Here is a 25,000-nt window from a genome sequence, read left to right on the forward strand (position 1 = left end):
TTGGGGTGTGGGTGTGTGTGTGCGTGCTGTACTCCAGTAAGGGTTGGGGTGTGTGTGTGTGTGCGTGCTGTACTCCAGTAAGGGTTGGGGTGTGTGTGTGTGCGTGCTGTACTCCAGTAAGGGTTGGGGTGTGTGTGTGTGCGTGCTGTACTCCAGTAAGGGTTGGGGTGTGTGTGTGTGCGTGCTGTACTCCAGTAAGGGTTGGGGTGTGTGTGTGTGCTGTACTCCAGTAAGGGTTGGGGTGTGTGTGTGTGCTGCACTCCAGTAAGGGTTGGGGTGTGGGTGGGTGTGTGTGTGTGTGTGTGTGTGTGTGCGTGCGTGCTGTACTCCAGTAAGGGTTGGGGTGTGTGTGCGTGCTGTACTCCAGTAAGGGTTGGGGTGTGTGTGTGTGCTGTACTCCAGTAAGGGTTGGGGTGTGTGTGTGTGCTGCACTCCAGTAAGGGTTGGGGTGTGGGTGGGTGTGTGTGTGTGTGTGTGTGTGCGTGCGTGCTGTACTCCAGTAAGGGTTGGGGTGTGTGTGCGTGCTGTACTCCAGTAAGGGTTGGGGTGTGTGTGTGTGCTGTACTCCAGTAAGGGTTGGGGTGTGTGTGTGTGCTGTACTCCAGTAAGGGTTGGGGTGTGTGTGTGTGCTGTACTCCAGTAAGGGTTGGGGTGTGTGTGTGTGTGCTGTACTCCAGTAAGGGTTGGGGTGTGTGTGTGTGTGTGTGCTGTACTCCAGTAAGGGTTGGGGTGTGTGTGTGTGTGTGTGCTGTACTCCAGTAAGGGTTGGGGTGTGTGTGTGTGTGTGTGCTGTACTCCAGTAAGGGTTGGGGTGTTTGTGTGTGTGTGCTGTACTCCAGTAAGGGTTGGGGTGTGTGTGTGTGTGTGTGTGCTGTACTCCAGTAAGGGTTGGGGTGTGTGTGTGTGTGTGCTGTACTCCAGTAAGGGTTGGGGTGTGTGTGTGTGTGTGTGTGCTGTACTCCAGTAAGGGTTGGGGTGTGTGTGTGTGTGTGTGTGTGTGCTGTACTCCAGTAAGGGTTGGGGTGTGTGTGTGTGTGTGTGTGTGTGCTGTACTCCAGTAAGGGTTGGGGTGTGTGTGTGCGTGCTGTACTCCAGTAAGGGTTGGGGTGTGTGTGTGTGTGTGTGTGTGCTGTACTCCAGTAAGGGTTGGGGTGTGTCTGTGCTCCAAGAACGATTTGTCATTTTAAGATTTGTGCTTTTGATTGTCACGTACATTTTTAAATTTGCAGTCCATCTCACTTGACAGGCTGGATATTGGGAAGCTTATAAGCTTTCTCTCTCTTTCTTGTTCCTCAGCCTCCTGTCTGCCCCTGTATGAGGGAAGCACTGTAGTTCTTTCTCTTCATTGAACTCGTGTGTTTTATTGTTCAGTGCCGTACAGGTTACAGCAGTGGTTGTGTAACACTGGCTCTGGGTCGATGTAGTCATTTTGTTCCCTGTGCTACAGCTCACGTCTGTTGTGCATTCTGCACACACTCAGTGTGGACACACACACACACAGACAGTCCTGGTTGCATACATCACTAAAGCAGGGCGTCTGTTGGTGGCTGGACAGTACTGCCCCTCAGACTACTACACCACCAGTATCACTGCTACTGCCACCAACGGGGTGTCTGCACTTTTACTGTATGTTCTGGATTTACTTCTTTCCTCCTGACTGTGTGTGTGTGTGTGTGTGTGTGTGTGCGCTGTACTCCAGTAACGGTTTTTGTGCGTGTGTGTGTGTGTGTGTGTGTGTGTGTGTGTATGAGGTACTCCAGTAAGGGTTTGTGTGTGTTTGTGTGTGTGTGTGAGGTACTCCAGTAAGGGTGTGTGTGTGTGTGTGTGTGTGTGTGTGTATGTGTGTGTGTGTGTGTGTGTGTGTGTGTGTGTGTGGTACTCCAGTAAGGGTGTGTGTGTGTGTGTGTGTGAGGTACTCCAGTAAGGTGGGTGTGTGGAAAGGAAGCAGAAATACTGACCAGCCCGACAGGACGTTTAAATAAGAACACAATTTTCTGAACTCAACTACAGTACATCTGAGCTCTGTGGTGTGTGTATTGATGGAATAGTTAGGAGTCGTACCTTTACAAATATTATATGAGGACACGCACACCACAACGCACCTGTGAAGAGTCTCATAAATCATTCTGAACACAAACTGGTTTGTGTAAGCATCTTGCTTGACTGAGACACATCACTTTGCATAATAATGTCTCTTCCTCTCTCTTTCACTCCCTCCCTCTCTCTCCTTCCCTCTCTCTCTCTCTCTCTCTCTCTCATATGTTTTTGATTTATTCATTTGTGTTCTCTTAATTATCTCCAGTCTTCATCCCGTATGAAGCAGCTGTCACCGTGAGGTTTGGCAGGATCATGCATGCCTGTGATTGATTGAGTATGCCTGCTGTTTGCGTGCGTGTGTGTGTGAGTAACAGCGAGAGGCAGACAGCAGCATGTGATGTGATGGCTCTGTGCTTGCATGCAGAATCCCGATTCAGAAGCCAGCTCAGTGCCTCAGAGAGACGGCCTGGACATTTTGTGCTCTGTACAATTACTTCCTTTCCACACATACACACACCCCCACGCCGTCTGACCTCCACCTGTTCTGTTTCTCTCCTTTTCTTCTTTTCTCTCTCTCTCTCTCTCTCTCTCTCTCTCCTTTACTCATTTATTTATTTCCATTCATTTATTTATTTGTGTAAACACCAAACTGTTGTTCAGTGGTACTCCAGCTCCCCTCCTTCACTAAGTGGCTTGGTTGCTCGGAGTTAACTCCTTGTGATGGGTTACCAGCACGTTTCCAGTATTGTGTGTCCAGTAGGATCAGAGGCCCGGTGACGCGTGTCCAGTAGGACCAGGGGCCCGGTGACGTGTGTCCAGTAGGACCAGGGCCCCGATGACGCGTGTCCAGTAGGACCAGGGCCCCGGTGACGCGTGTCCTGTAGGACCAGGGCCCCGGTGACGCGTGTCCTGTAGGACCAGGGCCCCGGTGACGCGTGTCCTGTAGGACCAGGGGCCCGGTGACGCGTGTCCTGTAGGACCAGGGGCCCGGTGACGCGTGTCCAGTAGGACCAGGGGCCCGGTGACGCGTGTCCAGTAGGACCAGGGGCCCGGTGACGCGTGTCCAGTAGGACCAGGGGCCCGGTGACGCGTGTCCTGTAGGACCAGGGGCCCGGGGTCGTCCCGGTGTAGACCCTGCTGAGTCATTACATTGTTCTGCTGGTTTCTGTGTCAGTGGCCCACGCGCTTTAAACTGCTCAGACTTTCTCACAGAGGAGGTCACATCGATCCCCTCCCACTTTCACTGTGTCTATCCATCTAGCTCTTCCTTTTTCCATCTCTCTCGCGCTCTCGCTCTCCCTCAGATCAGTATTCTTATTATTGCAAAGTGGCTTTTTTGTGATTATTGGCTCTAAAACCCCACAGCTGTTAAATAGGGAGGAGATGTGTGTGTGTGTGTGTGTGTGTGTGTGTGTGTGCGTGCATGTCCACTGCATCTCCAGGCATCTGCTCAGGGGGCTTAACCTAGAATTCTAAAAATGTATGGTGTTTCGTATCAATATTTTCATTATTACAGTGTTCGTTCAGTAAATGACTCACTACCACAGGGTTCTCTGTTCGTTTAGTGTGTTCAGTTCAGTAGGTGACTCACTACCACAGGGTTCTCTGTTCGTTCAGTGTGTTCGGTTCAGTAGGTGACTCGCTACCACAGGGTTCTCTGTTCGTTCAGTGTGTTCGGTTCAGTAGGTGACTCGCTACCACAGCCCCTATTTCGCCTTTCCTTTATGTTAAGGACATATGATCACCCAACAGCAGTCCCTCCAGAACACCAGAAGTTTTTTTTTTTTTTTTGTAGATCTGCTGCTCTCTCCATCATTATACAGCCATCCACTCTCTCTGCTGGTCTCCCCATCAGTATGCAGCCATCCACTCTCTCTGCTGGTCTCCCCATCAGTATGCAGCCATCCACTCTCTCTGCTGGTCTCCCCATCAGTATGCAGCCATCCACTCTCTCTGCTGGTCTCCCCATCAGTATGCAGCCATCCACTCTCTCTGCTGGTCTCCCCATCAGTATGCAGCCATCCACTCTCTCTGCTGGTCTCCCCATCAGTATGCAGCCATCCACTCTCTCTGCTGGTCTCCCCATCAGTATGCAGCCATCCACTCTCTCTGCTGGTCTCCCCATCAGTATGCAGCCATCCACTCTCTCTGCTGGTCTCCCCATCAGTATGCAGCCATCCACTCTCTCTGCTGGTCTCCCCATCAGTATGCAGCAGGACACTCTGACCTATTAAAGTCATTTGTTAAAGTGTAGTCATACCATCCCTCCAGTCAGCCTGAGCTGAAAGTTATTTTGACGTCTGTTTGTCCAGATGCCACACGAGCAGTTAAAGGGCATGTGAGGGACGAGAAGCTGTGGAATACTAACGCGCTGATCAGGGCAGGCAGGGCCAGGGTCATTCTTCTCTCCAAATGATAAACTACCTGACAGTCGCACTCTATAGCAATGTCACTGTCAACCTCATGTCTTTTCTCTCCCTCTCCCTCTTTCATTCACACACACACACACACACACACACACACACACACACACACACACACACACACACCAGGGCTGAACAACTGATCTCTGGTCCTCGGTGCAATCAAATTAAATTGATGTGTTAATGAATAAGTTGTGTGTGTGTGTGTGTGTGTGCGTGCGTGTGAGAGTGAGACAGTGAATGAGAGCGTGAGAGGGAGTGTTAGTCTGGGCAGAGAGTAAAATGTTCTTGTAGGCACACACTCTTGTCTGATGAAAGTGAAGTATGTGAGCCTATTAAAACTTTCAGCACACTTTTTGTTGGTTGTGTGTGTGTGTGTGTGTGTCTGTCTGTGTGTGTGTGTGTGTGTGTGTTTGATGTAGCTGTTTGACACTATCCAGACTACTGACAGTAAATGTGCCATTACTCAGTGGACACAGCACGTCATAAACCGACCCGCCTCTCACACCCAACAGCTGCTTTAACCCCCCCCCCCCCCCCCAACCCTGTGCGCGCGCACACACAACCACACATGCATGCAAATTTATTCTGTGTGGGTGGGTGTGTGTGTGTGAGAATAAAGGAGGCTCACGTTTTGCCAGAGTTGTCTGCTGGATTCAGAAATCAGTTTCTACAGGTTGGAGAAGGTTTCAGGTACTCACACCTGCCTCAGCAGGTGGTTCCCCTGTGCGCACACAGCTTTGTCGGAGTCACGTCATCCGAATTAAGACTTCTGGGAATAATTGAGTGCAATAATCGACTGGGCTTGTCGGAGACGCACCTGAGCTTCTAGAACATTCTGTGACACAAGCAGAGTTGCCACCAGTCTGTCCAGAGAAATATTGACATCTCTTGTGTGTCTCTCTCTCTCTCTCGTTCTCTCGTTCTCTCGCTCTGTGTCTAAAGACTGCAGGCTGTTTCCCTCTTCATGACCATCCCTCGCTCTCTCCATCTTTTCTCTCTCCCTCACAGCTGTTCCGACAGCCGCCCCGAAGACGTTGGACACATTTAGTTAAATGTCCAGTGCCGGCGTTTGGACGCGTGTCCACGCGTCGTCCCCCGTCCCTTGCAGGGTGGGAGCGTGAGTCCTCGCGGACGGGTTGGGCTCTGTTTGCAGGCCTTCTCGGAAGGCAGAGGGTTCCTGAAGATCTGCTCTCCGATACGACTGGCTGTGCGGGCAGGGCCTGACTCCAGATTTGTGCTCGCGTTTGCGCTCAGACGAATATCAGAGAAAGCGCAGCGATGTTTGAAAGCTCCCGCCGGACTCATCAACACGGCCATGCTGTACTTTCCAGATGGTTTATGACTCTTGACAGCCTCTAATGGAGGGACCTCTGACTTCTGTTTCAGATCCCATTCTCACTCGTGCAGTTTCCTCTCTGGGAGTATTTAAAGGTACGTGTCACTTCCCATATCCCCTTTGTTTCACCTTTCCTTCCTTCTGTGCGCCTTTCCTGTCTAATTGGTCCGCGTAATGGCACTGTACTAAAGAAAAGTAACAACCCGTCCCTAATCGGACACATTTATGGCTCAGACGGTCGGGGGTCCCTTGCCGTGATGGTGGACCTGGGTGGGCTTAAACGGGTTTGGATCTCGCCTCGAGTGTTTGGCGCCGTGACCCTCGGTCTCGCGTGCGCCACTCCCGTCTGACCCCAGCCGCCGTGACGGCGTTTTTCTTTGAAGAGCTGACGTTTGGAAGGATGACATCACGTCTCCGGAGCGAGAGCCTTTGGCCTGGTGGCAAGAGAAGGAATTGGAGACGTAGAGACTTTAAATTTAACAGTAATTGATCAGTTATCATCAATTATTAGGGCTAAAGTTCGAACTGTAATGATTGTTAGTTTCTAGTTGCAGCACTAAACCTGGTTTCCTGATATTTATCAGACTTTCTCTCATGATGCATCTGTTTTTTAACACCGGTGAGTGTTTTCACCTCGTCGGACACAATCAGAAATGTCACTTGCTGTCCATCCTGTGACGCCTTCAGACACGTCTCCTCATTCTCACCTAGCCATCTGCATCGAGCCAGAGGAATGTCAGTCTTTCTCTCTCTCTCTCTCTCTCTCTCTCTCTCTCTCTCTCTCTCTCTCTCTCTCTCTGCGCATGGCCATAGATAACATGACACTCCCGTTCAGAACCTCGGCGGGCTGAGAGTATCAAGACTGCTAAGTTTTAAGTCCATTGTACTGGAGGGGATGTGAGACACAGAATGATGCTAAGGACTGGTTTGTTTTTTTTTAAGTCAAGATACACAGGTTAAAGGTCAATTTGTGTGTGTGTGTGTGTGTGTGTGTGTGTGTGTGTGTGTGTGAGAGACACCCTTCAACAGAGGTGGTCTCCGCTTTAATGTGACAGCTAATGAAACACTCATGATCCAGCTGGTTACACTGGATGTAGTGTGTGTGTGTGTACGCGTGCGATTTTGTGTGTGTGTGTGTGTGTGTGTGTGTGTGTGTGTGTGTGTGTGTGTGTGTGTGTGTGTGTGTGTGTGAGTGAAACTTGTGTGTATGCCCGTCTGTAGACAGGAGGCGTCACAGGAGGTAATATATCCTTTAATAAATGACTCCCTGTTCTGGTTATAGTTCAGCACACCCAAACACAGCAGCGTAAAACCATCGTGAGAAACACCTGGATGCACGTGCCAATCCCAGCCCACCGTCACACTGGAGGTTGATTAACACAACAGTACCTGTGTGCTTCAGCCACTCACTATGGTTCCCAAAGACCAAACCTCGATACCTTCTGTAATCAAACATCAGACTGTAGAATTATGGGAAATCTGACCGACTTTTGTTCTGCTGCATCACACACAATGAAGCGTATATCAGATACACACCTAGACTGTCCACCAGCCAGTGTCTGTCTGTCTGTCTGTCTGTCTCTCTCTCTCGTGTATCTGTATTGTATTTTTATCTTGTCGCTGTCTCATTCCTTCTCTCTTTTTTTTTTTTTTTTTTTGTCTACGTATGTCGTCTTCTGTCCGTCTTCCCTGGGAAAGTAAGAAGCTGACTCGAGCACTCTGGACGTAAAGACGGTTCCTGTCTCTGGTTCCCATCATGCGAATGAGCCCTGGGGCATTGGGTTCTTTGTTTTTTTTTCATGTCCGTTAACTGCAGTAATCTCTCTCTCTCTCTCTGCAGACTCTGTGGAGGAGGAGGCAGGGGACACAGCTGGACTCTTGGCAGGCCGCAGTGTGCGGGGCCGTAGCAGGTGTGTGGGATTATCTCCATCTCACAGAGCGAGCTGGAGGGAGGGAGGTGGAGAGAGAGAGAGAGAGAGAGAGAGAGAGAGAGAGAGTCAGGAGCCTGTACATTTCAACCATCTTCATTCCTGATAAATTCATCACAGGTCACAGATCAGCTGGGAGAAGTTAAAATAATCAGAATAAGAGACAATAACTGACACACAGCCTCTGACGGTGGGACAGGCAGAACGAAGACAGACCAGCTGACTGATCTTGACAGGGACTCGGAATGCTGGGAAAATAAAAATGTCTCTCGCGTGGGATGATTGGATTAGGAAGGGGAGACTCTTCCGACGGTTTGGTACAGCCACGGAGAAAGGCCCATGACCTTTTCACCTCTGTGTAGGATGGGAAACATCTAAACCATCTGATTAGTAGATTGCAGTGCTCAATGGGCAGAATAGAGTCTGACGAGATCAGAGCTCCAGATTAGAACCATGCAATGTGGAGCTTTAAAAACCAACGGTACAACCTTAAATTCCACTCTGTATTTGACCTGACACAGATGTCAGGACAGGGGTGGCGTTCTCCCTGTTCCTGGTGCCTGTCAGAAGCCTCACAACCGCTGTATGGACCAACTACAGGAGTGCCAAGCTTGACTGAGGTGTTCCAAGCTAGTGGGAATCGCAGAAGTCTATGCGAGAGGAGATGAGGACACAGAAGACCCTTTCCAGATCCTTAAAAGAGGAGACGTGTTTCAATTTTGCAATATTTCCCAGATGAAAGAAGCCACCTCTCACAGCTGCGTTTTGCTTTTCAAATTTAAAAGTATCAAAAATAACACCAACATTTTTTGCACGATTGTGTCCATTCGCAGATAATGGCCCCAGATAGCTTGCTGTATATCTGACAGAATCGAGAGTACCGAGCATGACGACGTCTGTCTGGTCTTGGTCAAGTTGGGAAAACACGTTTTGACTTTCAGCACTTTACATCTCCTAAGCAATCAGGGATGAGCTGCAGAGTGTCAATTCCCCAATTGGGAGCTAGCACAGGGAGAACAGCAAAGGTCCCACCATACTCCGCATGCAACAGATGCGGATGAGGAATGTCAGGTAGCCAGCGTAACAGAAAATGTTCTGCTTTTCCCAGTTTGAGACCAAGCAGTTCAGTGCAGTACCATGGATGCCAACACCACACTTCAGACAGTCCAGCAATGATTGACAGTATCAGAGGCTGAGCTGTTAAAACCGTGGACGTTCCAGAGTAGAGGAGAGAAGGGTGGAGAAGAGGGTGGATGAGAGAGAATGGCACGCAGACAAGTGGGTCACAGGGGGTCAAAGATACGAGTGAGTGTGGGTGGGTGCATGTGTGTGCACGTGTCTGTATATGGATTGTAATTAAATGTACACTAAACTCTGTGTGTGAAGTTTGTTAATGGTAAGTGAATGAGTGTAAAAAAAAAAAAAAAAAAAAAAAAAAAGACTAGTTTGGAACATCTGTTTGTGCTCAGTGGCCTCTTCAGAGTTTCCCAGTGGTTTATCCCCATAGCTGGGTAGCCTATATTTACAAATACAACTATTCATTTATATGTGCACAATAATACAAATGCATTTTATTCACGTCTTTTTAATTGTGTGTGTGTGTGTGTGTGTGTGTGTGTGTGTGTGTGTGTGTGTGTGTCACTATCTTTAGGTGCAATAGCAGCATTCGTCACAACTCCTCTAGATGTGGCAAAGACAAGAATAATACTGTCTAAGGTGAGAGTTTAGTGGTGGAATAATACACTGCCTGGCCAAAAAAAAAAAGTCACCACCTGGATTTAACTAAGCAAATAGGTAAGAGCCTCCCATTGGATAATTACTGCATGGGTGATTGTTTCAGCTGGCAACAAGTTATTTAACCCTAACTGATGCAGTGAGTAGCTTCTCATTTGTTAAACAACCATATCGAAAGACATCCTGTGGTCGTGGAAAAGATGTTAATCTGTTTCAGAAGGGTCAAATTATCAAGCAGTGAAAACATCTAAGGAGATTGCTCAAACTACTAAAATCAGGTTAAGAACTGTCCAATGTATTATTAAAAAGTGGAAGGACAGCGGGGAGACAGCATCTTCGAGGAAGGAATGTGGTTGGAAAAAAATCTTGAATGATCGTGATCAGCAAGCACTTAAAATGTGTGGTGAAATCAAATCGTAGAAAAACAACAGTAGAACTCAGGGATATGTATAATAGTGAAAGTAAGAGCATTTCCACATGCACAATGCGAAGGGAACTCAAGGGATTGGGACTAAACAGCTGTGTAGCCTTAAGAAAGCCACTTGTCAGTGAGGCTAACCGGCAAAAATGGCTTCGATTTGCTAGGGAGCATAAAGATTGGACTCTGGAGCAATGGAAGAAGCTCATGTGGTCTGATGAGTCCAGATTTACCCTCTTCTAGAGTGATGCGCGCATCAGGGTAAGAAGAGAGGCGGCTGAAGTGATGCACCCATCATGCCTAGTGCCTACCGTACAAGCCTGTGAGGGCAGTGCTATGATCTGGGGTTGCTGCAGTTGGTCAGGTCTAGGTTCAGCAATGTTATGTGCCCAAAGAATGAGGTGAGCTGACTACCTGAATATACTGAACGACCAGGTTATTCCATCAATGGATTTTTTCTTCCCTGATGGCATGGGCATATTCCATGATGACAATGCCAGGATTCATTAGACTCAAATTGTGAAAGAGTGGTTCAGGGAGCATGAGACATCTTTTTCACACATGGATTGGCCACCACAGAGTCCAGACCTGAACCCCATTGAGAATCTTTGGGATGTGCTGGAGAAGACTTTGCACAGTGGTCCAACTCCCATCATCAATACAAGATCTTGGGGGAAATATTAATGCAACTCTGGACAGAAATAAATGTTGACATTGCAGAAGCTTTTGGAAACGATGCCACAGCGAATGCGTGCCGTAATCAAAGCTAAAGGCGGTCCAACAAAATATTAGTGTGTGACCTTTTTTTTTGGCCAGGCAGTGTAATACTAAGGTGAGAGTATAGTGTCAGTAATAACGCTGTCCAAGGTAAGAGTTTGGTGTCTGAACAATGCCGGGTAATGTGAACATATAGACTGTTGTTTAAGTCCGCTCTCTGCTGACGTCTCACAGACGGAGAAGAAGGTTAGCTGACAAAGGTCTCCAGTGTAAACAAACCATGAGCAGATGTTCAGAGAGAGAGAGAGAAAATCTCAAGAGGACAGATGGGGGCGGGGGGAGACCGTGAGGTCAGCTAGGGACTGGTGACGCACACGTTGTTCTTCTCATGTGCGCTGGTAAGATTGAAAGCAGAGCTAAGATGCGTGTCCACATGACTGAGGTCAACGCCCCACTGTGTCAGCATGGACAAAGTGTTAGCATCCATGCAAAAGTGCTGAAATTGACCAAAGTGTTTTCTACTGTTAATACTACAGAACCATTGTTTTTTATTTGAAACTACAGTCATCGGTAGCTTCGTGGTAGGATTTGAATGGCAGTTGCTGTTCTCAGATGTGTGCAGAGGTTTCCAGTGGAACAGTCATGACTGGGTACTTCAGATGGGTCCTCTGAACCACTGTTCTGGGCTCTTTGTTGCAACGGAAGGCCAATAACTGTCTGTTTTGATAGTGTTTGATATCCCAGAATGCCTTGCTGTTCTGCTGATGTCATGATACCAGACACATGTTCAGGGCACCCGGTGTTCAAGCACATCCCCAAATGTCTGTTTGCTTGTTTGCATGGAAAAAAATATATAAAAATCCCATCCTGGGTTTAACTGCACACCTGGTTCAGCTCGTCAGCGGAGCAGGGAACTCTGGGAGCATTGGTGCAGGAAATGGGGAAAGTGAAACGGTTACTGGGTTATCGAGACTAAGATCACAGAACATGGGAGTCTTATTAGAAATGAAGCCAGTGGACCTGGAGCTGACCCTGGGGAACACCTGTACCAACACCACGATACTGAGGGTTTCTCAGGCTGCCTGATGGTGTGGGCGGAGTCTATGGGTTGATGCTGTGATTTAGCTAGACTAGTGGTGAAGCATAAAAGTGTGTGTGCGGGCGTGTGTGTGTGTGATGGTTTCTGTTATTTGTATCTGCATCTTTGTGTCTGTGACAGTCTGAAGTATTTTGGAAATGAGGATGCAGTGAACTTTTACACTGTATTTACCCTCTAATGAGAGTCTCTCTCTCCATCTCCCTCACTCTATCACTCACTCTCACACTCTCTTCCCCTCTGCATTTCTCTCTCAGGCTGGTACAGCTACAGCCCGTGGAAACATCCCTCTGGTCCTGTATGAGGTGTGGAAGAGGCGCGGTTTGCCCGGGTACATCCACGCACACAAGCACTACGCCAGACATATACAGTTATAGAGTCCATTCATTCATCTGTTTATCCATATTTCTGGTAGCTATGTAAAAATTGCTTAGTCGCTTCACTCTCAGCAATGGCCCTTTACTTCAGAACAGTGACCTTTGGTAGTACTTTGGTCTTTTCTGTCCTCTCTTCTTAGAGCATGCAGAAGTAAGCGCTACAACATGAAAGAATTTCAAAAATCTTTCCCTTGATAATTATATGTACATGCTGTTTGGGAAAGCTTTGAAAGAGGAGAATGAAAGGGTGGGAGGGAAAAACAGTAGAGGAAAGGAGACCTAAACACTCGGAGACCAACCGGAGACCTACAGGAGACCTAAACACTCGGAGACCAACCGGAGACCTAAACACTCGGAGACCTAAACACTCGGAGACCAACCGGAGACCAAAACACTCGGAGACCTACAGGTGTCCTAAACACTCGGAGACCAATCCTGTGTGCCCTTCTGCACCTGCTCCTACACAGTGTCTGGCTTCAAAGCTGTAATTGCGGAAAAGGCTCCAACTGGCATCTAATGAAGCCAGAAACTGCTTCCATATGTTTAGCCCCTCTAACCGCTCCGAGCCGTGCACCGTCCACAGCCAGTCGCTACACTGTGACATGCAGTCCGAGTTGCCACTGACTTCCCCATCCTACATGCCGTGGCTGCAGGCTAGCGGGTCCGTCGGAGCAATACACAGAATCCTGGTTCCGCTTCCACGGGCGTGTGGTGCGGCCTTATTGCACGGCGCAGTAGTGCATCAGAAAAGACACTGCTGGAACTACGGAAATAGTTTTCTCAGAACAGAATGCAGTGACTGTCATGATCTCAGCACTGCGATGTGAAACGGAGTTGCGATCACAGAGTCTCTGCTTAGAGCATGAGAACCACATTCTTCTAAAGTAAACGAATGCTTTGATGTCTTCCTTCTTATCGCAGGAGTCGTGTTATTGTGCTTCCTGCCTCTCTTTTTCGGTGTCCGCTCGGATCGGGCCTGAGCTGGGAGGGTTCTGCCTCGGCCCTGGTCTCTGAGAAGTGCGAGTTATTTTTAGAGTGCCAAATCTTTAATCCGAGTCCCAATTAGGTTCGTTCCCTCGTGAGCTGCCAGCGCGGTCGCCAGGGTTGTGATGTCACAATGAGTCAGGGAACAGGTGCAGGAAGTCAGAAGGAATATCTTTCCTGCCACCGTGACTCACGCTACAGAGTGCCAAGGAACACACCAACAGACAGCGAGCCCAAAAGACACCCCCCACCCACCACCATCCGTCTGAGGGGGCAGTAACAGAAGGAGATGGAGAAGATGACCCCTCTGTTATGGAGCTGGCATGTTGTACGATGCCCATATATGGTTCTCTGACTTCCCGCGTGACATCACAGTCAAGTTCTTCATATGTCTGTGCAGAGGTACTCCAACAGGAAGAGATGTCGCATTTGAATCAAGGGACTTTTTGCTGTCGACTGGGACAACTTTGAAACCACGTCCGCATGCATGCTGAAAGACCACGAGTGGGGGAAAGGGTTTCGTGATGCATCATGTGTTGTGCAACAAATGAGCATTTTGGTGAGAAGAGAGGAACCCTAATGACTCAAATCAGGCCTTTATCTTTTCTCATTTAATGTTTATTGCATGTTTTTAAATGGCAACATCTCACCCACATGGTATTCGCACGCGCGCGCGCACACACACACACACACACACACACACACAAAGAAATATGTCCTTGCTAATATGTTCCAGGGTAAGCTTGTTTGCTAGGAAGTACACGCACGCACACGCGCGCACACACAAATGTACACACAAAAGCGCCGCTTCTCTAAAACACTCGATCCTAGCAGAGGCGTGCTCCAGCGTTGGGCTCTGGGAATGGCGGGAATACCAGGGAGATCTCTGACATGCCTGGCACCGTGTGCGGCTTTGCAGTTGGCAGAAGTGATGTGTTAGTGGGTCTGCCACTTGTGACCCTGTTTCTAATCGGAGGCCCATAACCTGGCTCGAGTCTACCTCCTCTGTCCAGCACAGGTGCTGGGAGCCACAGTACCAGCAGGGCCTCTAGCACACCGGGTCCATTTTGTGGGTCAGCGAGTTCTGCTGAGAGGAGCTCTGGACTGTGAGGGTGTGGAGGCAGAAAATCACAGTCAGCAAAAGAGAATTCTGAGACAGAGGAGAAAGGAAGCCTGTGTGTGTGTGTGTGCGCACGCATGCATGTGTTCGTTTGGTTGTGTGTGTGCACGTCTGTATGCATTTCTGCGTGCGTGCGTGCGTTTGCGTGGTGTCTGTGGGCGTGTGCGTGTCCCTGCATTTGTGTGGTTGTGTGTGTGTGTGTGTGTGTGGGGCTGGCTGGATGGTTGAGGGACGTGTGTGAATGTCATCTGGCCATCCGTCATACAGAGAGGCCCTCGGGGGCCATGCTAATACCAAAAGCAGCTGTGTGGAAAAGAGCCCCCAGAGGGGTGGGGGTGGAGGTTGGGTGGAGGGCGGGTGGAAGCTGCATTGTCATGGCCTGTAGTGGGATCCATATCCTCCACCAAACCTACACATTCCTGTCATACACGCTGCAGCCGCTGCGTACAAACGTCACGGACGCCTGTACCGGACAACCCTCTGTAGATGTGGAGTCCAGCTGTCTTGATGCCGCCAAGAAACTGCAGTTCTTTTTTTTAACACTAGTGACTGCTCGTCGTACCTGCAAACACCTTTTGATAATAGTTTTCAGGGTATTATACTGTTACTTTACCTTTAATAGTGTAATATAGTAGCAGTGTGTACTAATACACTGATAGTCTGTAGTAACAGAATTGATGAAAATATTTTTGCGCTGTTACACAATCCTAGTGTATTGCACTGTAATTATCAGTTACACTGAAACGATGGTGAGATATAAAGTGTTTTTTTTCTTGAACTGAACTCAGAATATTCCTGTTCATATATTATCCTTTGTCATGATCCCTTGTTGAAGCAATTTGTTTTCTTTTTTGTTCCTTCACTGTTCATAAATAAAATGCCCACAGCATGAGGTTAACGCCACTGAACCTCGCGTGCAAAGCTTCAGTATAAGGGGCTTCGTGACGGTTCGTGCTGAACCAGGCAGGCTCGCGTGTCATCTCCGTTTTTTTCGTTCCTCTTGTCTGCAGGCTGTTTGCTGGCAGTATTCCCAGGATGGCCTTCATCAGCGTGGGGGGATTCATCTTCCTCGGCGCATATGAGAAAGTGCGCCACACGCTGTTGTAGAAGCGCGGTGTCGGGTTGTGCGTGCGACTCCGCAACGGTGATCTGCTGCCAGCGACCCCTAGCCAAACCTGGGTGTCCCCTACGACGAAACGAACCACAAAACTGATCTCAGATCTGAGGAAGTGGGACATTCTGCCAGCACTATGACTGAAGTGAGATGGCCGCAGGTCAAACCAACAGAAGATCTGTTCTGGTGCAGGGTGAAGCACTGATCTGGTGGCTCGTCTGAGAAAAGTCCCATCACATCACATTTTCCAGTAGTTCTCTTTCTTGGCTATCGGCGCACAGCGTGGGAAGTTCAGCTGACCACGTTCAGGGTCTTTTTTTTTTTTTTTTTTTTTAGATGGAAGTGGCGTCGTGGTCCTGTTAGCCTTCAGCATGCTTGGATGTGGTATTAAAAGACTTTTATAGAACTCTTGAGTTTCTGATTTGTTGTAGTGTTGTGGTCCCTGTTTCTGCAGCTCTGTGACCCCTCACCTTTAACAGAACCTAAACCGCCATCATACCTGATCAACCTGGTGACCTCCTGACCTCTGTAAGGTGTGTTGAAAACAGGAGGAGGGTCATGACCTCTGCTTATGTCATTTAACATAAGCAGTCCAGTCTCATTTGCATAAGGGCAATGACTTATTTGTGACTAGCGTTAGCATTTGTGGGTTAAGTGTTGTGGGGTTTTTTTAGAATATAACTCTAAGTATTAGCCTGTTTGGGAAGGAATTGTGCACGCAATGTAGGAAAGGGGTAACTACAGACTGAGTTGTGAATGATGTAATGTCCTGATACTGAATGCTGGCTCCTGAGTCCAAACCCTAGTCAGGTTTTGTAATCCAAGGCAGCAAGAACCCTGACTGACTGGTGCAGGTGTGGTGGGAGCCAGGTTGGACCGCCCGGTGGAGTCTCGAGAGAGAATCCTGTAACAAACCCTACAGACCTACACAATTGAGCTCAGAGGTTAAGGTACTGGACTAGTAATCAGAAGGTTGCCAGTTCAAGTCCCACCACCGCAAGGCTTCCACTGAACAAGACCCTTAACCCTCAATTACTCAAGTTGTGTTCAGTCAGAATTCTAAGTCACTTTGGATAAAAGTGTCAGTAAATGTAAATCAAAGCACATTCTACTTGGGACAGGTGCTACAGCGCAAATACCCATCAGTGGCTGTGATCAACCATTTTCTGACCGGCTATAAAACTAGGGCAGCTAAGTGACCTGTAACAGCCCATCCTGCTTCCTGACCTCTGCAAGGCCGCGTGGTTCTGGGGATGGAGACGTAAAAGCCTTTTCCCTGGTCGAAGTCTGAACCTCCTCACTGCAGTAGAAGTGTTTAATGATGGGTGAACTCACCTACCTGCATGTCTGCAGTCTGATCAAACAAAGTCTGGCACAAAGAACCCATTTTAGTAATGGGCACACAAACCAATGCTTCGAACACAGAGTGGGGTTTTTTGATGTAGTTTTCTGGGTCATGCGAGACTGAGCGTTCCTGGCCACCGTGGGGAGAAAAGGTTTTTAAGGATGAGAATGCTTTCTGCGCTCCTAAGCCGGCTGTAGCCAACACTGAACGCTGCTAAGCGCTCTTCCAAAAACCCTTACATGAGGATTTGTGAAGCAAAAGGGAGCATAGATGTTGCTGGAGCTCAAGTGTGGCTTCGCTCCCTCGCAACTGCGGGCCATGTTTGAACTCAAGTCCTTCGGGGCAGGCGAGGGGCGGTACCATCAGCCGAGTGGGCGGCGCGTCCCATGCCTCCCGCTAAATGTGTCCTTACATCCGCCATAGAAGAAACGATAATAGAAGTGCAAATATTTGCACAATTAAGTTTCGCCTTGAATTATGAAAAACCACACCAGACTTTGGAAACAAAGATGCATTAGGGTACTTTTAAGCAAACAAAATGTTACAGAACATTCGAGTCTAATTTTGAGGTTAATTTCCAGAGCAACCGTTTCTCACAGCTGCAAAACCAAGACTGGCACTTGTTCATTTTCTTTTAAACATCTTTCAAATACCTAATAACCAAATACTAAATTAGTGTTTGTAAATAAATAACAGTTTGAATACAACACTTGTACTATTAATCTGTATTAACTAAATGGACTAGAGAACAATATGGACAGCAAACACCAAAGAGCAAAACCGTGACTTTATTAGGCACCTCAGCAGTGTTAGTGTTGTAACGCTACAGCTGTTCGAGCTCAGCTCCATAACAGTTTGGGGAGGAAACCCCTCTACAGCCAAACATCAGGTATGGAAACCATCACGTCCCAATCCCTGCTGGGGTGTCGTGTTCTGAGGTTGCAGCCTTCTGAAGAAAAGACCAACTCCTGCTCGAAAAGGCTGCGTGGAAGAAGCCCGCTGACTAAATCCGCCGTGACCACGCCTGTCGCTAGGTGGCGCTGCTCGAGTGCGTGGGTGTTGTAGGTTGTCACTGCTAGCCATGAAAAGCGGTTCAAAGACATGACCAGTGAAGTCAGCATTAGCCGATTCGCTGCTTACTGGTGTGCATGTGGTTAGCTGTGGTTTACCGAGGATCAGATGGGCTGAAGACACGAAGCCCTGCCATCAAGAGTTCATCTCCCCTTTATCATTTGGCAGAGCCATTTCCTATTGCTAACAATGTTTGTTAGATTTTTATTGTTATTCCTCCTGGAGAAGTCAACATTCATTATTTTTCCTCAAAGATGTTAAAAAAAAATAGCATCACTAAAAATAAAACAACCAAATAGGATTTAATTGTACCACAGGCTAACCCTAAGTGAGTGAAGCAGCATTCTTGTGGTCTATACCTTAGCAGAGGGAGGAGCTAAACGTGACGGTACATTTGCATATATGCAAATCTGCAGTTTCACAATGAATCGCACAGTATTGCCGCCATCACACAGTGGGCAGGCCTAAGCCTGAACTGTACATGAGGCCAATTCAAAGGAATTCTGTTGTATACACTGAGTGCACAGGCCTTTCCCGGCTGATCAACACGTTCCTGTTTTCACAAGCTCGTTTTGGCGGGAACGGCTGAAAACAGACAGACATTCCTATACATGTTCAAAATGCCACACTATCAATACCAAAGTGCTGAAATATTTTTACTGCCCCATAAATAGTCTTTTGTGTGCATTGTACCAGTGTACACTGGATGATACTGGGCCTGGAACGTTCAATACATCGATGTGTCCATATAAATACCCACATTTCGGTTACAAAAGATCGGTAAATAGGAGCCTCGTCATAAGGCCACGGATGAAGGTTGTAGGGGGTTTCTGAAAACTTCAAGTGCAGAAAAATAAAGGGCAGATTTCTGACAAACTCCTGACAGACTGCTCAGTTTCATGGTTCATTAAGGCACCAGGACTAAAAACTGGGACGAGCTCGGGAGGGTTTCGTAAAAACAGGGAAAAATAGCAACACTCTGGTCGGACCATGCACAGAATAGATTCAAATACTCTTCTGTAAAAGCTTTTCTAAATTTTATATATATATATATATATATATATATATATATATATATATATATATATATATATATATATATATATATATATTTTATATATATATATATATATATATATATATATATATAAAAACTTATGTACAATTCAAGGCCCAAGGTTCTAGCACTCTGTTATACTGTACAGTATTCCCTACTTTAGCATGCTTTAAATGCAAGTCACATGTTCGAGTGGTGATGGAGGCCTCCCTGGGGAGAATCTTAAACTATGTACAGCAGTAACGCTCAGACGGGGACTCCAACGCCCCCAGCCAAGCTCCCACTTCAAACTCCGAGACTCGACCTGCCAGCTCGGTGTGAGGCAGCAGTTCACAGTGCAAAGAAGACATAAAACGACACCAAAAACGACGACAACAAACAGTCTTAGCCATGGTGGCAGGGTGCTAGTCGCTAGCCCGCCTGAGGGGGGAGCCCTCACTGGGGCATGCTCTGGATGTGTGCGTACGGTCTCTGGGTAACAGAGTCTTTGTGAGCTCGGAGGCAAAGAGAACAGCCGTGCGGGCGGGCGTAGGGGGGGTGGGCACAGAGTGATGCTGGGTATCGTCCAGTGATGGAAAACTTGATACCACCCCTGCCCTGTCAGCCAAACACCCTGAGAGAGAGAGAGAGAGAGCGCGAGAGAGCGAGAGAGAGCAAAAGAGAGCGCGAGAGAGAGAGAGAGCGAGAGAGAGAGAGAGAGAGAGCGAGCATGAGAACGAGAGATTTGGCTAAATTATAAGTCATACAGTCATGGCAACATAACCCTAAAGTGAACTGCTAGGTTAAAGACAGAAAGTGAAAGAGAGAACACGAACAAAATCACACGGCTAGTGTCAGAAAACCGCCTCCTGAGTTCTCACATTCCCTCGCCTGGCCCCGAGGTCATGGAGCGTTGTGTGCGACCGCACGCCGCTTCAGCGTTCCGAAGCCTGAGCCGAGTGCCAGCGCGCAGGGGTGACAGGACGGGACCTGCCCGTGCGCCTGCTCCGCGCTGCTGGAGGCACGGCTGGGTTTACGAGGTCCAGGGCGGGTTCTCTGCCAGTCAAAGCATCGACGCCTGAATATCGGGAAAGGCCTCGTATGCCGCAACTGTGCCCACCTGTCCCGTCACTGTGCTTTGTGTGCGATGCCACCGATGCCGTGTTATGGTTGCTGGGGAAGGCTGGTGTGCCGTTGCAGTGCATGTCGCCCACCCTGTGGCTGGCACAGGTCGAGGGGGTTTGCGTCTGCTGGTACTCTGGGCCTGAAGTGGGTGGTGTGACCTGGGGGAGGTAACCTGATGGCCTGGAGTAGCCGGTGCAGTTCTCCATGCAATCGGCACACACGATTGGAAAATGGAGACCACCTGGGAAAAAGCAGGAGATACCAGCACCTCAGCCCGTAATCTCACAGGTACAGAATAAACTACAGCATCTCAGCCCGTAATCACACAGGTACAGAATAAACTAGGACACTGGGGTTAGTTACTCACTCACACACACACCCTGGATGAGGTAACGTACCGTTGCTGTGTCTGTGAGCGTGTGCCTGAGGGCCCCCACTGGACTCCACTCTGATACACATGTCCTGTCTCTCAGACAGTGTCCCCTGGGAGGACAGGTAGCTCGGGACATCAGGGGGGATGATTGTCTCATCTGGAAGGGCAAAAATTAAGAAGCACTGGTGATTAGTATCAGTATCAGTATTATTAATTACTATTAGTATTATTAATTATAATATGAAATTCAATTAATAATGCTTGTTAACAGATGTGAATACAGAGCAATGTGGACCAATAAATGCACAGTATGTAACAAACAAACAAACAAACACGCGTACCAGTGTTGATGCTGCACTCTTCGCTCTTCTTCCTCGTCTGGTAGATGATGCACACCCACACCAGCGACGTGGCCACGATACTGCTCACCACGGTGATGACCACGATCCCCACGGTAACGGCGGTGGGGCCGGCGTGAGGGCTACAGGCGCCGCCCGAGCGCTGGAGCACGCTGAGTTGACAGTGAGCACGCTCGGTGCCCAGGGGGTTGGACATCACGCATGTGTAGCGGCCCGCGTCCTCCAGGGCGGCACCGCTGATCACCAGCAGCTGGCTGCCAGGCGTGAAGTGGTAGCGGTCGCTGGGACGCAGTGGCTCCTCCCCCCGTAGCCAGGCGATGCGGGGGGGCGGGCTCCCAAGCGCCTTGCACTGCAGGGCCACCGTTTCCCCGACGACCACGCTGCGGTCCTCCATGCCCTGCGCCAGGTGGGGTGTCTCTGTGTGGGAGGGGCAAGACAAGACAGGTGAGACTCTGCAGGTACGATGTGCTTTATGCACGGACGCGCGGTGGGGTCGTGCAGGCTGATGAAACAGGTCTCAGAAGAGTTTGTGTTGAAATCAACAGATGGTAAAATCACAAACCTTTTTTTCCCCCCTCCAAAATCAAGATTACAGATTCAAGCAAAGTGAACAAAAATATAGCCTTGCAAAAAATTACGTGTGTCAAAAATAATATCGGAAATATGATGCGTGTCTCCACCCTAACCCCCCAGGTGCCCTGGCACTGCAGGTGCCCACTCTCCCTTGGCGCTGTTTCTCCCACAGAGATCCACAGCTGAGCTCATGCCTGAGAAAAGCTCCCATATCCCACTGCTCAACCCCTCCGCCCTTACCATGACCTTCTCTCTCTGACCTTTCACCTTTGACCCAAAACACAAGGCCACAGCTGCAGCAAATAGAAATTTTAAAAATGCCGTGGAACCAAGTTAGAGTAGAAAAATCCCCCCAGCTTTAGAACCAAGACCTAACAGATTTGGTCCCGTCTGTTTTGTCTGTCCGTCCGTCTGTCTGTTTAATAGGGCTCTGTTCGTCCGTCTGTCTGTTTAATAGGGCTCTGTTCGTCCGTCTGTCTGTTTAATAGGGCTCTGTCCGTATGTCCGTCTGTCTGTTTATTAGGGCTCTGTCTGTCTGTTTAATAGGGCTCTGTCTGTCTGTTTAATAGGGCTCTGTCTGTCTGTTTAATAGGGCTCTGTCTGTCTGTCTGTCTGTGTGTGTGTGTGTAATATCGGCCCAGTAAGGCTCGCTTTTCATCCCTGTTGCCTACGTAAAAAAAACAAACAAACACCCTTACCCTGTATAATCCTGGTCTATTAGCAGACATTCTGTTTAAAAGAGTGCTCTCTGTATCTCTCAAATACACTTAGTCCTGGACTATATAACCCAGGTCTATTAGTCACACTAACTGGCTTCTATCCAGCAGGTGTGTGTGCAGAAGTGCTCAACCGTTTAAGGTCAGCTGGGAACGCGAGTTTGCCCTTACCCAAAACGGCGAGCGTGACGTTGGCCGAGACGGTCCCCGCTGTGTTTCTGGCCGTACAGCTGTACACCCCCGTGTCCTCGGGCTTCACGTCCATGATGAAGAACACGTCGTCATCGGGCATCACCTGCATACGGCGCTCGCGCGCGGCGGGGAAGTCGGTGCCCCCATCCTTCTGCCAGGCTACCTGGGGCGGCGGGTGCCCACGGGCCGCGCACTCCAGCCGCGCCTTGGCGCCCGTACGCACGGTCACATCACGCGGCGTCTTCACGAATGACGGCAGGACTGCGAGACAGAGAGGCAGACAGCCCAGGCTCAGCGGCGCTTACGCGTCACCGTGGAAACGTTTGATCTTTGCATGCTCGACCTACAGAGCTGAGCCGGCATCCAGAGTCAAGGCTCGCTGGGTTCAGGAGGGAATCTGGCCTGGATCCAGGCAAGCAAACTCACCGCTGACACTGAGGCGTGCCTTGTTGGAGTAGGCGGAGCCAAAGTGGTTGGAGACGACGCACTGGTAGCGACCCTCATGCTGGAACGCCACGCTGCGGAGGTGGAGGATGGCCGTGTAGTCGGTCACGGCGCCGTCGGGTGCGCGCGGCTGGGCGCGGGTCTCCACCTCGGCGTGCTCCAGTGCCTCCTGGTCCTTACGCCACGCCAGCGTGACGGGCACGCTCGTGCTCCCGCTCACCGCCGTGCACGTGAGACGCACGTCCTCGCCCACCACGGCCGACGTGGCCACAGGGTGCGCCGTGATGTGCGGTTTCGCCAGGTCATCTGCGGGGTGGGGGTGGGGAGGTTAATTCAGGGCATACCGCGCTTCAAATCCTACATCCAATCAGCTCCCAGCGACCTCCGCACCACCCACTCGTCACGAAACACCAGAACCAAAATACACGGATAACAACCAACGGGAATTTGACGCCAGCGTTCCCAGCTGGAACTCTTACACTTCACTTTTACCTGTATTTAAACCAAACTTAACGATTCAAAAACATCCTAGGGGGAAAAATGAGCATATTTAAAATGATTTTTTTCATAAAAATGTTCCCTCCTTTTGGTTACCTGGAGCTCAACATTCCTGGAGGTTAGTCCCACCCCGAAGATGCACGAGCACCCTACCAGCTGTGTCAGGGCCGAAGGTCAACTCTCTGAAGGAGAACCGAGCAACAGAAGTGGGGCGGAGCTTACCACACACGAAGCTCTGAGGCGGAGCCTGGAACACACTCGTGCCTTGCAGGCTGCTGGGGTGAGCGCACGTCGCCTGTACGCCCGCCTGCAGACCCTGGGTCACCAGCCACTCAGGAAACCAGGACAGCTGGCAGTCGCACAGGAAACTATCGCTCTGAATTTCACTAGGGAAGGAGAACAGGAGAGAGAGAGAGAGAGAGAGAGAGAGAGAGATTTTTAAAATGCAAAGCATTGGGGTTCAAGTACTGTAGGGTAGGTAGAGCTCTGTGTGTGTCGGTCAGTACCAGTGTGGGTGGGTGGGTGGGTGTGCGCAACAGAACATACAGACTGTGCAAGTCTTTCATCTTGCTGAAGGTGTCTGGTTGAATGGTGCGGATGACGTTGTCCCGCAAGTTCCTGTGCAGGAAACAGAGAGACTTCAGGCAGGGGCAGACGAGAGAACGTCCCCGTCACACAGACCGTATGAACATGCGGCGCGCGCTCTCTCTCTCTCGGGTGAGCCTGCTTAAGCACGTCTACAAATTCAGTTTCTTAAACGTCCCATATAGTCTTGAACTGTTTGGCTTCTAGCAGGGAGCGAGACACAGACAGAGAGAGAGGAGGCAACGTGCCGCGGCAGCAGAACGAGGCGACGAGCCCCTGTCGTCTCCGCTTCCAAAGAAGTAAACTGCCTACAGCCCTCGAGTGCTGCCAGGCCACACGGCATTGTGGGATACTCACAGGTGCTGCAGTGCTTCTAGGCCAGAGAAGGCCTTCCTGGCCACAGACTTGATCCTGTTTCCACACAGAGTCCTGCAACGAGGGGGGATTTGGGGGGAGAAAAAACACAATTAGTGAGGTTGAATCTGATAAGTGGAGGATTGGAGTGTTGGAAATGTGAGCTGTGCAGAGTTCAGGAAGCAGCCAGGAGATTAAGACCCCTGTTCACTTTTATGTTCATTGGAATTTAGAGGCGATGACAGGGCGGGGCCTCACGGGGGGGGAGGAGCCCAGTCAGTCACTTGTAGAGTACTGAACAGCGGCCTCGTCACAGGCCGTGGGTCACGAGCAGAACACGCTGCTCGTCTCTTTACAGGGCACTAATCCCACACACACACAGTCAATCCTGCACCTGGGAGCTGCCACAGAAATGGAACCTGTTTTCACGTTCCACAGGTTCTGGAAAGGTCAGTTAGACCCCGCAGGAGGTCCGACCCCACCACTCCGACACACACACACGCACACACCCCCGCACACATGCTGGCAGCCCTCACTCAATCCCAGACAGCCTTCCGGGTGTGTGAGACGTGTGAGTGGCACTACCCGTCAGCAGCCTAAAGACTCTGGCCTGCACCTCCACTGGCAGGACACCCACCCAGAGGGCCCTCGACTGTGTTAACCTTAACGTCCTCCACGCCTAAACCCCTGGAACGCTTCACTCCAACATGCAAATGAATGCTAACGAATACTAATTAATGGATGCTAGTTAATGGATGCTAATTAATGGATGCTAATGAAAAGAATGAAAACCAACAGGGACCAGTTAGCGCTACAAAAAGGAGGAGATTCTAACGGGGGCCAGGGGTTGTGAGGCTCAGCTCCGAGCCGCGTGTCTCTCACACACACACACACACACACACACGAAAAGGACACATCCAGTGCTAGAGCACAAAACACACTCACAGCGTTCTGAGACTCTCCAGACCCACGAAGGCACCCGTAGCGTCCTCGATCACCCCCGAAAGGTCATTGTGATCCAGCTCTCTGTGGGAGGAAGAGC

At 49.5% G+C, this 25,000-nt stretch overlaps 2 protein-coding genes across 10 annotated transcripts in view; one reads left to right on the forward strand and one right to left on the reverse strand.

Moving 5' to 3' along the window:
* The window catches only part of slc25a26 (solute carrier family 25 member 26), a 32,185-nt gene extending 16,492 nt beyond the window's left edge, over window positions 1-15,693 (forward strand). For 5 of the 8 annotated variants that reach the window (XM_035520626.2, XM_027015499.3, XM_081704985.1 and 2 more), the window contains 5 exons: window positions 5,850-5,894; window positions 7,640-7,709; window positions 9,379-9,443; window positions 11,950-12,023; window positions 15,184-15,693. In XM_035520626.2, coding sequence (XP_035376519.1) covers window positions 5,850-5,894; window positions 7,640-7,709; window positions 9,379-9,443; window positions 11,950-12,023; window positions 15,184-15,280 — 351 coding nt within the window. In that variant the 3' untranslated portion in view covers window positions 15,281-15,693. Of the gene's footprint in view, window positions 1-5,471; window positions 5,895-7,639; window positions 7,710-9,378; window positions 9,444-11,949; window positions 12,024-15,183 lie in introns of those variants that run through there. The other 3 variants (XM_081704986.1, XM_081704987.1, XR_014119282.1) reach the window with 2 other exon arrangements.
* A 3,143-nt stretch (window positions 15,694-18,836) lies between these two features.
* The window catches only part of lrig1 (leucine-rich repeats and immunoglobulin-like domains 1), a 26,098-nt gene continuing 19,934 nt past the window's right edge, over window positions 18,837-25,000 (reverse strand). For both annotated transcript variants that reach the window (XM_027015476.3, XM_027015477.3), the window contains exons 9-18: window positions 24,904-24,984; window positions 23,962-24,033; window positions 23,566-23,637; window positions 23,242-23,405; window positions 22,504-22,827; window positions 22,057-22,338; window positions 20,579-21,013; window positions 20,263-20,394; window positions 19,860-20,105; window positions 18,837-19,373 (exon numbers count right to left, since the gene is read on the reverse strand). In XM_027015476.3, coding sequence (XP_026871277.2) covers window positions 19,165-19,373; window positions 19,860-20,105; window positions 20,263-20,394; window positions 20,579-21,013; window positions 22,057-22,338; window positions 22,504-22,827; window positions 23,242-23,405; window positions 23,566-23,637; window positions 23,962-24,033; window positions 24,904-24,984 — 2,017 coding nt within the window. In that variant the 3' untranslated portion in view covers window positions 18,837-19,164. The remainder of the gene's footprint in view (window positions 19,374-19,859; window positions 20,106-20,262; window positions 20,395-20,578; window positions 21,014-22,056; window positions 22,339-22,503; window positions 22,828-23,241; window positions 23,406-23,565; window positions 23,638-23,961; window positions 24,034-24,903; window positions 24,985-25,000) is intronic.

The sequence above is a fragment of the Electrophorus electricus genome, chromosome 22 (genome assembly GCF_041902795.1).
Source record: "Electrophorus electricus isolate QZ-2024a chromosome 22, ASM4190279v1, whole genome shotgun sequence".
Lineage (NCBI taxonomy): Eukaryota > Metazoa > Chordata > Actinopteri > Gymnotiformes > Gymnotidae > Electrophorus > Electrophorus electricus.